Below are 14,156 nucleotides of genomic sequence, written 5' to 3'. Positions count from 1 at the left end.
AGGGCTGCATAGGGAGGGGACGAGCCGAGCCGGGCCGTGCTAAACTAAACCAAGCCGTGCTAAGCTAAACCAAGCCGTGCCCAGCCGTGCCGAGCGGTGCCGCTGCCGCAGCCCATGCGCAGTCCCCGCCCCGGCTGCCTGCGGTCACTTCCTGCAGCTGGGCCCGGCCGTGCCCGGCGCCCCGGCGGCCTCGGGCGAGCGGCAGCGGCTGCGGGCGGCGCGGAGCGGAGCGGCGCGGAGCGGGCGGATCTGGGGCGCCGGGGCACGGCTGCGGTAGGTGCCGGGGGAGCGGGGCCGGGAGGGACGCGCCGGGCCCCGGATCCGCACGGGGGGGTTGTGGGGGGGGCTCAGTGCAGGGTTTGGGGGCGGTTCGGGTGTTTCTGGGGCTCGCTGCCTTGGTTTTGTGCTGGTTTTATTTCTATGGGGTGTTTGCTGGCTGTGTCCGTGTGTTAGTGCCCAGCTCGCGGTTGTGTCGGGGTGGTGGATATCATTTTTTTTTATTTTTTTTTTTTAATTTTTGCTTAGCATCTGCCACCGAGACCGCAAGGCGTGCAGCTTTGCAGGGGTGCCTGCTAGGATGCCAGCATCGGCACCATGGCTTCGGGGACCCTGCTGGGTAGGACATGGCAGTGCCCTAGGGCCCTGATACATAGCAGCAGCAGCAGAGGGTCAGCAGGCCCTGTGCATGAGCATAGAGCTGCGTGTGGTGTGCATTGGCTTTAATGCACTGTATGCAATCCCTGCAGCACTATAAGGCTCCCCCGGGCACTGGTCATGGCACCGAGCCCGCTGGAGTTCAAGGAGCATTCACAGACACAGGCTGTGGTGTTCGGGTGGCCCTGCGTGCAGCCAGGAGCTGGGGTCCATGACCCTTGTGGGTCCCTTCCAGCTCAGGATATTCCACGAATCTATAAAATGACTGTGTCTTTCAGGGTAAATTCTGCAGGTGGCCAAAGGTAAACTTTCTGGCAAAGAGGTCAAGTGATAGCAGTGTTATGAGATAGCGTTTCCTGTCTTGGAAGAAAACAACCTAACAGTTTTTCTTAATTTCTAACTAGTTTTCTAAAACTAATTCCAGTGAGAACACTGCTCTGCATGTAGATGTCTTGTGAGTTACATCTATGGATAAGGAAGGTCATACAGCGTGCGTGCCTGCCAGGGTGCCCAGATTTCAGATCCAGACCAAATCAGTTCCTTCCCCAGACCCGTGTTGGTGACAGCTGGGGACACGCTCCGTGGTAGCTGTGCCACCAGCAGGATCTAGGTGCTACCACCCTGTGGCACTCAGGGCAAGGAGGCTGAGTCTTCTCTTTCAGCGCTGTCCTTGGGCTGCCCCAGCCTGAAGGAGCAGGAGAGGAGTGTACCTGTCCTTTACACCCACCTGAGGACAACTGGCACAGGGTGGAATTATGTCCTAGGCCATGCAATGTGCACGAGGAGGCATGGCTGTGATGGAAGAGATGCTGTGGTGAGGCAGAACGCCTCCTGAGCTCAGCCTGGAGAGCTGCAGGTCCTTACCCTCCCTGGGGCTGCAGCGTTATGTGCACAACTCTTTCACAAGGGAGGTTCATTGATCTTTTGTAAGGATAAAAATTTTGCAGCTTTTCATGCGAATGGAAAGGAGGAGTCAAAGTGTTCCTGTTAACTTCTGCACAGGTATCTGTAGTGACCAGCAGTGATGTGTTAAAGGGACATATAAATAAGTAGAATTTAAATGCCTTTTTTTCCCCCCCTTTAAATAATATCCAGACAAAAGAAGTGAACGTAATCTGAGCAGTTTCAATGATGGAAGATTGCCGTGAGAACATCAGAGTTGCATATGCTAAGTCAAGAAGTTCTAATTCTAAAATTGCCCATGCAGCCTTAATTTTATCTTCAGACTACTGTTTACTTTGAGAAACAATAAATGGCCTTATAAATAAAGATTTTTCTAAGAGTATTACGTTACATCTTTTCCCCTGTGGATGCACATCCTATAGCAGTGTCCCATCTTGTGCCTGACAAATCTCATCCATGCCAGATACGTATGGAAGATGCAGCAGGCACTCATGCATAATTAAGCAGATAGATTCCAATTGCCATTTAGTGTAGATCACTTTATATTCTTCTCTGAAGTATTTAGCTATAATTTACTCTCTTTTTAAGGAAGAGGCCCACTATGGTATTGAAGCAGGACTCTGATGGTATTGCTTGGCTGCTTGCATAGCTGATGTAAGATGCCTTGATAGACCTGTGTTATGATCCATTTTACCATCTACAATATGAACTAATTCCATCAATAGCCCTGGTGAAATTGATTGGACAGAGTACTAGTTGAGGAAACTAAAGACAGGAACATCTTTTTCCATAATTCTGTTTAGCCAGGATAACCTATGCCGAAAGTCAGAGAGAAGTTAGGTGACAGTACAGAAATTACACTGCTGATGAGTGATTTACACCAGGCTGTTCCTGTGTTTCCTCTTTCTTCTTCATGATGGATTTTGTTTTATTATGTTTCAATTAGTTGTCATAAACTTGTTTTTGATTTTGTTTTTATGGTCACCTTTTGGTTCATGTTTTTCCTTTTTCTTACCTTTAGTTGCTAATAGTAATGGAACTTTCTCCAATCTTGTATTATTTAAAAATCTGGTTTTAGAGGTAAAGATTTCAGAAATGCTTTTGTCACTTGAGTGTTTTAGTCCTACTGATTATTTTTTTCCCTAATAGTATATAGACCTCTCTGGAGCCAGACTTTCAAAGGTGATAGAGTATCTAAAAATGCAGTCATCAACTAGGATTTTCCAGAGCTTGAACATAGAAAGGTATTTATCTCCTGCTAATTTTAGCAGATTGAAAATCCCAGAAGTTATCCTAGATAAATGCTATCTGCTTCTCCAGGTTCCTAAATGCCCTTGAAGTCAAATTTTTTTCTCAAAAGTGACTCAGGATCAAAGTTCCTAGGTGGCATTTCATGTATCTTTCCTGTAATTTTACAGAAGCCTCTTAATTTTAAAATATAGATGTGGCTAACTATTCGCTTAAACAAAGCCCACAGCGTAAACATGATTGCTACCAATGCAGTCTTAGCTGGAAGTGATCTGCAGAGACCTAAGATAATGCTTTTTGCTACCCCAGTGTAACAGTGAACGGGATTTGTTACGATAAGAAGCTAATACATTAACAGAAGTAGCTGTGCCTTGATTTATAGTATCACTGCTCCACATTATTCTGGGAATGTTCATCCCGGGCTTTAGATGTGATTTATAAACTTTAATTAAATTAGCCTCTGAGAACCCCTTGTTGGAAATGTAGGGCTAGTTCTAAGAACTTGAATTAACTGAGAAATAATTGAATAAAGGTTAATATGGGATAAGCTCTCCATTCTTGCAGAAGAAAATACAGCTTTAAATGTTGCATAGGTTGTAGATAGTAAAGGAAATGCAGAGAAATAGCTCAAGGTCATTCAACAAGACCACGGAAGAGCTGGGAAGAGAACCATTGGGGGATGGCTGGGAACAGCAAGGTGTTCTCGAGTCACTTAGTACTCCTCTGCTTTTGGTTGACTTACATGAGAAAAAATAACTTTAGAATATTTTTGCTCAGGAAGGTCTTTGTGAGTATTTGGCGGATATATTCTGTGTGTAGGTATATTCTATATCTGTCTGTATAAAATAAATCTTTGAAATACTTGTGTTTTCTTTTTAAGTTATCAAGTAGTGGTAATAAATTTTAATATTTGTTTAGGCCTTAGAGTGTAAGCTTCTCCTTAGGCTGTCAGAAAAGGACGTGGCTGATGGTTGTATCCCTCTGCTAGCAGTTGTATCCTTCTGTTACCACAGCTCTATGTGCTGAGTGTGTTGGAGTTTGCATCTCCTAGCAGTCATAGAGCAGTGGGGTGGGCATGCTGGGGCAGGGTTTGGCTCTGGGTCAGGTACTTTGAGCTCTTAGGAATCTTCACACCTCCAGGAAGGTGCCACGGGGTACTAACAGCTATATTTCAGGCTTCAGTCCACTTGTTGTATTCATCATTTTTTAATCTTGCCCTGGTTATGTGGGATGCTGCTGCTCCCGTGAGTGCTACAAGTTGCCTTTATGCCTGCTTGGCATTGTGAAAAGGCATAAAGGTGAGGCAGAGAAGCTACCTTGGCATTGTGAAAAGGCATAAAGGAGAGGCAGGGAAGTTACAGTGGGTGTCCCCTGGGTTGTCACTGTTCCTTTTAGTACGATGTGCTTCAGCAGATGTGTTTCTCTGGTCTAGGTCTGAAGAGGACTCCTCATCCTTCAGACGTAGCATGCCCACAGTCTTCCTGGCCAATGATTCTTTTACAGCAAGCAGGACTTCTTCCTCATCCTGAGAAGCCTCCATCTCTTCCTATGTCAGTGGCTACAAGGCCCAGAGCCACCTCACCGCTGTCCCCACCCAAACCTCTCGGACTGGGGCCTTCCCTTCACCACGCACAAGACGAAGAGCTTGCAAAGGCGGTGGAGCAGGACCCTATGCTGGAGGAACTATGTAAGCCTCTGTGCTGTAAGCTTTGCAATGTCACGCTGAATTCAGCACAACAAGCCCAGGCTCATTACCAGGTAAGCAGAGCAGCGGGGGCACAGCTCGCGTGTAGCCGTGCCTGTGTGAGTGCGTGCGCTGCCAGTAGCGCTGCTGTAACACAGAGCTCAGCGTGGGCTAAAGATTGAGGAATAATTCAGCTGCTCCGGTGGGTTTTGAGCACTGTATTAAGGTGGCTGCACACTAGCAGCTTCGTTTGAGCTCTCTCATCTGAAGCTACCTCTTCTGGTTGTTTTGTCTGAAATAGGTTAGGGACCGTTTGTATATGTTTCTTTGCTGACGTTGAGTATATTGTGGTCTTACATCACTCCCTTCTACTACTAATCTGTCTGCATAGTGTATTTGTGTGAGATGTGGAGACAGTAACTTTCTTTACCAGCAAATACAAGAGAGTGTTTGTCTGTATGCTCAGGACAGCAGGCCCAGACATCAGGCTTTTTGTTGGCCCTGAAAAAGTGCTGTCCAGACATTGAACGGGTAGGTTGAATTAGTGTTACAATTTTACGTCTGATTTCTGCAGTATTTCTGTCATGAGGGGACAAAAATTATATTTAAAAAGGTGCAATTTGTGTTTATACACAAGCCTTACTATATATCCAAAATACATATGCATACTCCCATATACCTCTCTCAAGTTTTCAAAACACCAGGAAGAGCTACAACAGATATTTTTTCAAGAAAAAATAAAATGTGAAGCGGAGTTTTTTTTTTTTAGAAATTCAGTCCCATGTTTGAAATCATGCTTGAAATCTCATGAAAAGAAATGTGTGTGTATGTGTTCAGGCTTATCAAGAAAGCTATGTAAAGCAGTTAACATTTCATGTCTAAAATACAAGATACTGATTTTAGGTGAAATGGAAGCAGACTGATGAACTAGTTGTAACCTTACAGTTTTCAGAAAATTGGTTGAAAATTAGGCCTAAAGTGCAAGCTGATGAGCATTTTGGAGAAAAGGGAAGGATGCCAGCATATCCTAAAATCAGAGCTGCTCTTTTCCAAGTGACAGCTCCTTTACCTGAGGTGCCATCTTCATGGACACTTTTTCCTTTCTGTCTCTGGCTCTGCTTGCTTTCAGTGTAAGGTTCTGTTATTGTGACAGTGATTAATTTCAGTTCTCTTTCCAGGGTAAAAACCATAGTAAGAAACTCCGAAATTACTATGCTGCCAATAGCTGTCCGGCACCTGCCAGGATGAGTAATGCAGTTGAGCCTGCCCCGCCTCAGGTTGTCTCCCTTCCAGCTCAGGTAAGGCATGGGAAGGTGACTGAGATCATGCTGCTTGCTTCTGACCTAACCCCCAATAAGGATAAGTAGATCTGACACCTGGAGGATTAATGCAAGAGTTGGGAAAGAATTTTCCTCTTGATGGCACAGGAAGGTGGATGTGGCTTGTTGTGAGCTGTTTGCTTTCTTCTGAAGAGGCAGATATTGGCTATGGAAGTTTGATGTGCTGCTGATTGAAGTTGTTTAAAAGCAGGTGTAAGGCAGCTTTTTCAGAGCAGCACTTGGACGTGAGGGTGTGGTATCCACCCTGCACAATCATCCCTCCTTGCGTGAGTGAAGCAAACATGGAAAAAGTGTTAGGTGCTCCTGCACCCATTGCCCAGGGCTGTTGTCTAATTCCTCTTTTGTTGCTCCTTTTGCAGTGGTTATTCCTGTGTGTAGGGTGAGTGGATGGATGGGTCTCTCTGTGATCCAGATTCATTCGATCTCAGGCACATTAGAAGCAAAAGAGATGATTTTTACTTTTGCTTGTAGAGTTTATCACTTCTGGTTGCTATGGGGTGTAGCAGCTAACCTGTCTCTTGCACATGTATGTGCAGAGAATCGCAGCTGGGCTGCAGGGATCAAAGCTGTGCCTCACACCCCCAAAAACATTTGTCTCTGTGATCTGTACAAAAGAGAAAAACATTTGCAGAAAGTGGCAGGTTGCTACATGTGCTGTTGGAGCCGCCAGAGGGAGACTCAGTCCTGTGTAAAATGACTGCGGCTCAGGGAACTGAATCAAGGTCTCGAGAAGGCTTTGGGTCCTGTCCTAGGTAGTGGGATGTGGGTGAGGCACCCGCTAGGGTGTCTGATGCTTCTTGCACATGAGAGAATGGTCCATGGCAATAAAAAGGCGGCTTTGGGGCCGTATGAGGATTCGTGTTGTAACTTATGAGTCAGAACTGTGTGTGTGTGTGTAAGCTTGCAGTTTCAAAAGCAACTGGACTTGGCAAGTGCTGCAGTGACAGGGCTGTGTGAATCACTGCTGCTGCGCTGTTTGCAGAGCGCTTGTGTCTGGATGACACACACACACTGAGGAGACCTGGTTGCTGCCCCAGTCAGCGTGCCTGGCTGCCTGGAAAGGCAGGGTACCAATCAAACAGCTGGGTCCTTCCTCAGAAATCCTGGTCCAGGTATCCTCATACCTGAAGGGTAAGGTTCAGAGGTCTGGCAGCTCAGCTATTGCCCGTCTCCTAGCGTGGTCAGGGAACTGTGCAGAGATGGGGTATGCAGGAAACATGAGAGAGGAGTGCCATTACATTTCTGTGAGTGTGAGCCTTCCTCTATAGGAAAGTCACTATTAACTGCGTATATCTCAGGGGATTTGCAGATTCTCTGGAAGGCTGAGGCAGAGAAAACCAAGTTGTCCTTGTAAGAACAGTTTGGGGAGCACTGAGAATGTCCTCATCCTTACGCTCTGACTCCAGCACTCTGACAAACACGCTACTGGTCTCAGTCCCTGGGATTCAAGGCTTTCAGAGATTTAACCTTCTTGTGTTTCACATGCTGTCTCTCCCTTTGCTGCTAGATGGGATCCAGTAAACCAGGTGGCCGAGTGATCTTGGCCACAGAGAATGATTACTGCAAGCTTTGTGATGCCTCGTTTAGTTCTCCGGCTGTGGCGCAGGCTCACTACCAAGGGAAAAATCATGCCAAACGGCTGCGTCTTGCAGAAGCACAGAATAATTCATTCTCGTAGGTATTGTTCAACTTCACGCTCAGGCTGAAAGCATGTGGCAGTGTCTCTGGCAGTCATTTTACTGGGAAAACTCTGAATCACAGCTGTTCTTATTTGTTTAATCTCCAGGGATGCATCGGAACTAGGCAAACGGAGGACAAGGAAAGAAGGGAATGAATATAAGATGATGCAGAACAGAAGAAATATGTATACAGTTCAAAACAACACAGGTAATTGGGAGCTTGCATCTGTTTTAGTCTATAGTTGGAAATATAATGCTAATACTGAGCAGTTTGTCTTCCATTTCTGAGCTCTGTTCTAGCAGAGACAGGTTGTGAAAGGAGCTGGTTCTAGCTCTGATCCTTCCTGTCTGTATCTATCTTCCCAGCTGCTGAAGTCACTTTGTTTTATCAGCCTGCTTGTTAGTTTGGTTTCTCAGTTTGTAACTTAATTTACCATCTGCCCATCTGTAAGGCTACTCTGAGCAGAGCTGATTTTCCTGCTTTATTTTATTGGCCAGTGGCCAGATGCTTTGACTCCTCCTGTAGCACATCAACCCATAGGTGTGCTCCTCTGTCCCAAAGGAGAGAGCACGTTAGCCTCCCTCCAAGAGCATCTGTTCCTAGAGCCCATCCTCAGGTGTTAGCTACTAACTTTGCCTCTTTACTGTAATTTAAAGCATGTTTTATAGTGTCCAGCCCAGCATCTCTTTCTCTTTTTCATTTTATGTTATGAGCACATTAGCCGAAACCCTGCTTCGTGGTGAAGCATGGTTTTATCTTGTCATTCTAACCACTGTCATTTGGAAAAAGGTATGTCTTAAAATTCTATTAAAAATCATTTTGTGATAATTTTAAACTGAGATAGGTGGCTTATTCTAATCAAAAGACTGCTCTATTCTGGAATTGGATGGTTTTAAAAAAAAAGAATTGGCTCATTACTTAAATGGTTAGACTCCTAATATTGTAAGACCCTATTGATTCTTAATAAATCTGGGGCACTAGCTCCACTCTCCCACTTTGGAAAATACCTGCGAGTACTGCTGCCCTGTGTGCTGCACTCCCTGTAAATCTGGATCTCAATGGAGAAGTCATGGAAAAAATGAATTCACTTGAATCAGTTAAAGAAGCTGATCTTTGGCTGCTTTTTAAATATTTGTTGGACTTGGAAGTTGTCAGTGAGGAGTGTCAGGTTTTTCTTTTTATAGGTAAATACATGTAAGCTTTTGTGTTGTTTCCTCAGGTCCCTACTTCAATCCCCGCTCGCGGCAGAGGATCCCTCGGGATTTGGCCATGTGTGTCACCCCCAGCGGCCAGTTCTACTGCTCCATGTGCAACGCCGGGGCCAGCGAGGAGATGGAGTTCAGGCAGCACTTAGAAAGCAAACAGCATAAAAGCAAGGTGTCCGAACAGCGGTACAGAAATGAAATGGAGAACCTAGGCTATGTACAATGACGCGCCGCCCTCGGTAGTAGTTTGCAAATAGAGCAGCTTGTCTCTCGCCTGCTGTTTGCCACATGCCCTGCTTTGTGCTCCATTTGATAGGAGCATGCTCTCGAGCTATACGTGTAACACCTGCAAACTTAATGGTATGGTTAGATTTTTTTTCTATCATAGTTGGCAGGATGACGCTGTGCAGGACATGAAGTGTTTTTGATGTTTGTTTGCTAGTTATCTAAGGCTCTTCGTTGTGTTGAGTGGCTGGGGGGACTTTGTTGTCTCCCCGGCCTTCTGCATGAATATGCAAAGACCAAGAAGTGCTGGGAACTTCTGTGGTTCCACCACACAGGTGAACCATGTGCAAAGCCCGCTCCCCTCTTTGTGTGCCGCAGAGCAGTGCTCCCGAATGTCTCCCTACAGCAGAGTGAATCTCTGGGCAGCTTGTGAAAGAGGGGTAGGAATGGGGCCTGTGAATGTCCAAGCTAAGGGTGTACTTGTCCACAAATTGCTGCTTGTGGCCCTCATTGCAGCCTGCAGTAAGTTCTTTCCACATGCCTGTAAAAAGGCTACGCACGCCTCTCCACTTTGGAGGGTCTTGCCTCTTACCCATTTCTCTGTGATGCAGATTTCATTCTGAAGATCTGACAGTAGATGCCAGCTGATTAGCCACATCCAGAAATGCTCTTCTACCAAACAGTTAATGAAAATGGATTTTGGCATTGTTGGCTGGGTACCTTAACGCACCGTGGGTGTAGCTCATCTCCCTGAAGAGAGCCTGTGGGGATTTCAGTGGCTAAATGCAGTGAATCGAAAAGCAAACCTGCTCAGGTGAGATGTGCTGTGCACTGATTCCACGTTAGCCAGGGTAGGGTTAGGGATAGGTTGCAAGGAGCTGTTGGGTGTAATTTCTTTGCATAGTGATGTAGAAGAGAGCGAGTGTTAGTGTTTGGTGCACAGCTCTATTCCTTGGGAGAGCTGGGCTGCCAGGACCCTGGGAAGCAGAAGTCATTGTGTCCCACTTCCATGCCATTCCCTCGACAAAGCCCACTGGGTGTTAAAGAGGAGAGGTTAAATGTTCCTTTGAACTAGGGCTACCAATATTGGATAAACTTTTTCCCCTCTTTCTTTTCCCATCTCAAACTGGGTTTTGATTCCATTCCTTGATGTGAACTTCACTGTTTTAGGGACCATAAAAATCCAAAGTTAGGTAGGATGTAAATGTCAGGGGTAATGATTGGTTAAGTAAGAGCTTTTTGGCCATGCAGAAGTATTCATGAAACTTGTTAACTTTTTAAATGTCAATAAAGGGTGTGTGTTTTGGTGTTCCTCAGTGGAAGTGGAAAGGAGATAAAGACCAGAAGTAGGGCTGGCATTTTTCTGCTCATTTAGGTAGCTGTGAAGCTGTGACTGGAATCCAGTTCACAGTTTTTCTATAGCATTGGCTCCAGTGGCAAGTGCAGCATGTAGCTAACCTCTCCTGGACCTGATTTCCACTGTGCTGCTATAGCTGTACGCCGGTATAGCTTCATCGACTTCAGTGGCAGGTGCAGGGAGGGAGTAGAGGAAGCATCATGCCTTGACTCTCGCTCCTCTTTAGGCAGATTGAATTAGATGCAGCTCCATTGGTTTCAGTAGCATTTTACCAGGGATAAATTGTACCTAGTACATGATGTTGAAGGTAACCCTGCCCCCTTTCCCCATTCTCCAACCCCCACCTGTTTTTGCCATTCTGATCCTGCTTCTTGCATTCCAGGAGCATTTTCTGCTTGCCTTAAAAAATGAAAAACGACTCAACAAACAAAAAATCCAGATAGTTTTTGGTAATCTTTCTAGTCCACTTCAGAAGGGCTTGTCTCACTTGGCTGCTCAAAAGAGAAGGCTGCTCCCCAGAAGCTGTGTATTGTTCTCTCTGCCTACCTGAGCATGAGCTATCCATGTGACTTTAACACAGCCTTCCTAAATCCAGGCAGGGTGAGTTCTTGCAAAAAGAAGAAGAAAAAAAACCAACAACCCTCTGCATCATTCCAGGCTGATTCTTGCCTCGTGAATACGGGCAGGGCAATGGACATCCTTTTGCATGGGATTCCCTCCCCTCCGTTGTGCAAAGCCCAGTTTTGTGGGCTTTGTGCACTGGAGCACATTAGAAGGTAGGAAGGAGAACAGGTGTCCCGGTTGAAAAGCACTCACTGGGCAGTTTTCACAGCCTCTAAGTCTGTTTCTCCTGTGCTGTCCTGCCCCCTGCTCACCTTCTTTGCAACCTTGAAGACCATTCCCCTTGCAAAAGTCTCCTGTCAGCATTTAGCCCTCATCCTTTGCAGTCAAAGGGCTGGTTTTCTCTTTGTGTTCTGTCTTTTTCCTAGTCTGACACCACTGCGAAGGGACAGAAGGAGCTGGGTGAGCCGTACCACAAGTGTGTTTGACCAGCGTGGTCCCTGCGTTGTGGTTAAACGTCCCTCTTGCTGTAAATGAAAGCGTGGTGTTTTCCCATATTCGGGAGGCAGCACGTGGGATGCAGGTGGCTGTGCTTGCGGGCTGCTCCCCTGCAAGGGAGTCTGGTTTTGAGGAATGGCTCGAGTCTCCCCTGAACAGACACCTAGCTGGTTTGGTTTTTCACAGGAAAACAAGCAGTGAGTGTCGTCATCCTGAGAATTTCAAAGCGGAGGGTTGTGTAGCAGGCGTAAAGCAGGCAGTGAGATTCCAGCGGCAGGAGAAGGACGGGTTTGCTAGGTGGGAGGAAAGCAGCTGGGGATTAATTGCTTTGCCCCAGCCCTCTGTTGTGGCCCTTCTCTGCAAGTGACCAAAGCTTGCCTCTCCCTTTCCAGCATTGCTTAATGGTTTGTGTTCTTCCCACTCTCCCTCCAGCACAGAAAACTGTTGACTACAAAGAGAAAACACCTCACCCCACTAATATCTGCAGGGTTCGAGCCAATCCAAACTCATACTTTTCAGCATGAGAAGCAGGGTGGGTCCTGATTTTATTTTTTTCGTGAAAGCTGTTCTCCAAATCAGCAGTCAGAAGGCATATTGAAAACATGTCCTGGCAAAATCCTATTAGTCATAGGTGGGACGGGGAGAATAACATACAGCTGTAGTACCATTTTCCAGACTCAGTCTTTTTCTCAAGTTAGTCAAAGTACCAAGCTCAAGAAATAGGACTTCTGTGAAACTGTCACATTGGCCAGTAGGTTAATGACCTTTGCTGCTAGAAACAAAATATAAATCAATGTGTTGATATTTATTTTACTGCGCTGACCACTAATTGACTTGTTGATATTTAAGGCATTATTATGTAGGTTGTTTTTGTTTAAATAGAAAACTCTACATCGCACTTTGCTTTTGGATCAGAAATGATATTTATTGTATTTGTGAAAATGTTTTTCTTCCCACGTTATGTATTTTTTTTTCTTTCCCTTGATGCAAAAACCTTGCCCCCCCCAAAAAAAAAGAAAACACAAACAAAAAAAACCAATGCAACCTACAGATTTTCTTTGTTTCTTTTCATGTCAAACAAATTTGGAATTTCCATGCAGCTCTTTCTTAAATATCCATTTGAAGTTTGTTGTTTTTTTTTTTTTTTTCCCTCCAGTGGTTCCTTTGGTAACTTGGGATGATATTTTTAGAGACACATGAAGTTTGTACTACATTTAAGCATTTCTTTTATGGCAAGGAAGTAAACTGTGGAATCCATGTATTTGTGAGAAGTACGAAGATGATACTATTTTGTTTGTACTAAGCATTAGCTGCATTAGCTGTCATTTCGCATTCTGCACTAATGGGAAAACGTGGTGGAATCTTGCCTAACGTTGCTCTAATTTTGACTTTTTGCTTTTTTTGGTATACATCAAGAAGAACCCTGAAAACTTCTGTGGAGTTGCTTACAATGGTCATCAGTGTAACAAAACGCATTTTTTTCTATAAGGCTTCTGTCTTTTTTCCTTTTCTAGGTGCTCATTATAGGGCATTAGAAGGGAAAGCTATCGCCATGGCACGGGTTCCTATTTTGGCTTACTAATGCATGAAGTCCTTTTGCTACATTACTTAAGTAATGTTCTTGCTGTAACCAATGGAGTAAATGAAATACCCTAGCTAAATATATTATGTTGGCTAGGGCCAGGGAAAATACATTGCTGAAATCTGTGTCTTTTACTTCTGTGTTTGGGTTACAAAACTCTTAAGGTTATGCTTTTTTTGAGGAATGTGTATCTTGTTCTGTAAGGATTTGGTCCTGCTCCATCTAAAATAGTTTGAAGTACGTTGACTTTAGCCAACTAGGAGCAAGCCATGAAACCCTTCAGGAATTTCATACTGCTGATGTTTTCTCATGTGCTTTTCTTTTTTTTTTTTTTTTTTAATTTTACAACCATGCATACAAGGGTGCTCTGGATGAGAAGGACATCTGTTGCCAATTATGGAAAACCAAATGTCAGGGTTTGTAACAGACAAAGAAAAAGAACGGACCAGGTTTCTTTGAAGTTAGTGGCTAAGCTCCTGTTTTGAGCTGGGCCAGTTTCTTTACTATTTGCATGAAGTTGGAAGTGAAGATAAAATCCACTTGCAAATAAATGTGGTCCAACAGTAGTTTGGGGAATCTCTCCTTCAAAAAAGTATCACAATTAAAATCTTTTTATCTAAAGTATCTGCAGATACAGGCAGGACTGTGGATTTTTATTTTTAATTTTTTAAAATAAATCGGTTTTCAGTCTGTATTTTTCAGGGGAGGAATGACTTGATTTAATTTCCTTCTGCATCTGTCCAGCAACATCATTTGCAAGTGCTTTGAACGTGTTTCATCTAGAGCTGCCTTGTCAGGTTGGTTTTGTACATTTGTCCTTCTTTTGTTTATGTTGTACTGATCCCCCTGAGGGAATAGTTGATGAAACTGATTTTTTTTTTCTTCAATATATAATAAATCATCTTGCTCTTATCATTGTACAGCCTTAGTGTTTGGTTTTGCTGCTGCTTGTGATATGGCTGGACGATGCATGACTGAATTGATTTCAGCCTAGCATTGAGATGGAACTACGTGAGTAATATGTTTTAATACACTGATAAAGGAATACAGCCTTCTGCAGGAGCTGTTACTCTGCAGGGGAGCCAGGGTACCTGCAACTGTTACTGAAAGCCTGCTGAGGGCTGAGGTCTCCCCCTGAGCTGTGCTGGTTTCAGGAGAGTTGCGGTGGGAACCCTTAGGTACGGGAAGGATCTTTTTCATGCTGTACTTTCCCCTAGAG

The 14,156-nt window shown here is 44.8% G+C and overlaps 1 protein-coding gene across 2 annotated transcripts; it reads left to right on the top strand.

The window, feature by feature from the left end:
- Positions 1 to 119: 119 nt before the first annotated feature.
- On the top strand, positions 120 to 13,849 carry ZMAT3 (zinc finger matrin-type 3). Of its 2 annotated transcripts, XM_072042346.1 has the most exons (7): positions 162 to 273; positions 2,707 to 2,801; positions 4,238 to 4,563; positions 5,668 to 5,787; positions 7,337 to 7,503; positions 7,616 to 7,716; positions 8,729 to 13,849. In XM_072042346.1, exons 3-7 carry the CDS (start codon positions 4,294 to 4,296, stop codon positions 8,938 to 8,940), a joined length of 870 nt encoding a protein of 289 aa, XP_071898447.1. In that variant the 5' UTR covers positions 162 to 273; positions 2,707 to 2,801; positions 4,238 to 4,293; the 3' UTR covers positions 8,941 to 13,849. The 2 variants fall into 2 exon arrangements, with proteins under 2 accessions (XP_027319964.1, XP_071898447.1); XM_027464163.3 differs by lacking the exon at positions 2,707 to 2,801 and having other exon boundaries at positions 120 to 273.
- The last annotated feature ends 307 nt before the right edge of the window (positions 13,850 to 14,156 follow it).

Source organism: Anas platyrhynchos, chromosome 9 (assembly GCF_047663525.1).
Source record: "Anas platyrhynchos isolate ZD024472 breed Pekin duck chromosome 9, IASCAAS_PekinDuck_T2T, whole genome shotgun sequence".
Classification (NCBI taxonomy): Eukaryota; Metazoa; Chordata; class Aves; order Anseriformes; family Anatidae; genus Anas; species Anas platyrhynchos.
This window is presented reverse-complemented; position numbering and strand designations above follow the sequence as displayed.

Excerpts from the sequence above, each read along its gene's own strand:
- ZMAT3 (XM_027464163.3), top strand. The coding sequence starts at position 4,294 with ATGATTCTTTTACAGCAAGCAGGACTTCTTCCTCATCCTGAGAAGCCT. Across the intron at positions 4,564-5,667 it reads AAGCCCAGGCTCATTACCAG|GGTAAAAACCATAGTAAGAA; the intron begins GTAAGCAGAGCA and ends TTCTCTTTCCAG. Across the intron at positions 7,504-7,615 it reads GCACAGAATAATTCATTCTC|GGATGCATCGGAACTAGGCA; the intron begins GTAGGTATTGTT and ends TTTAATCTCCAG.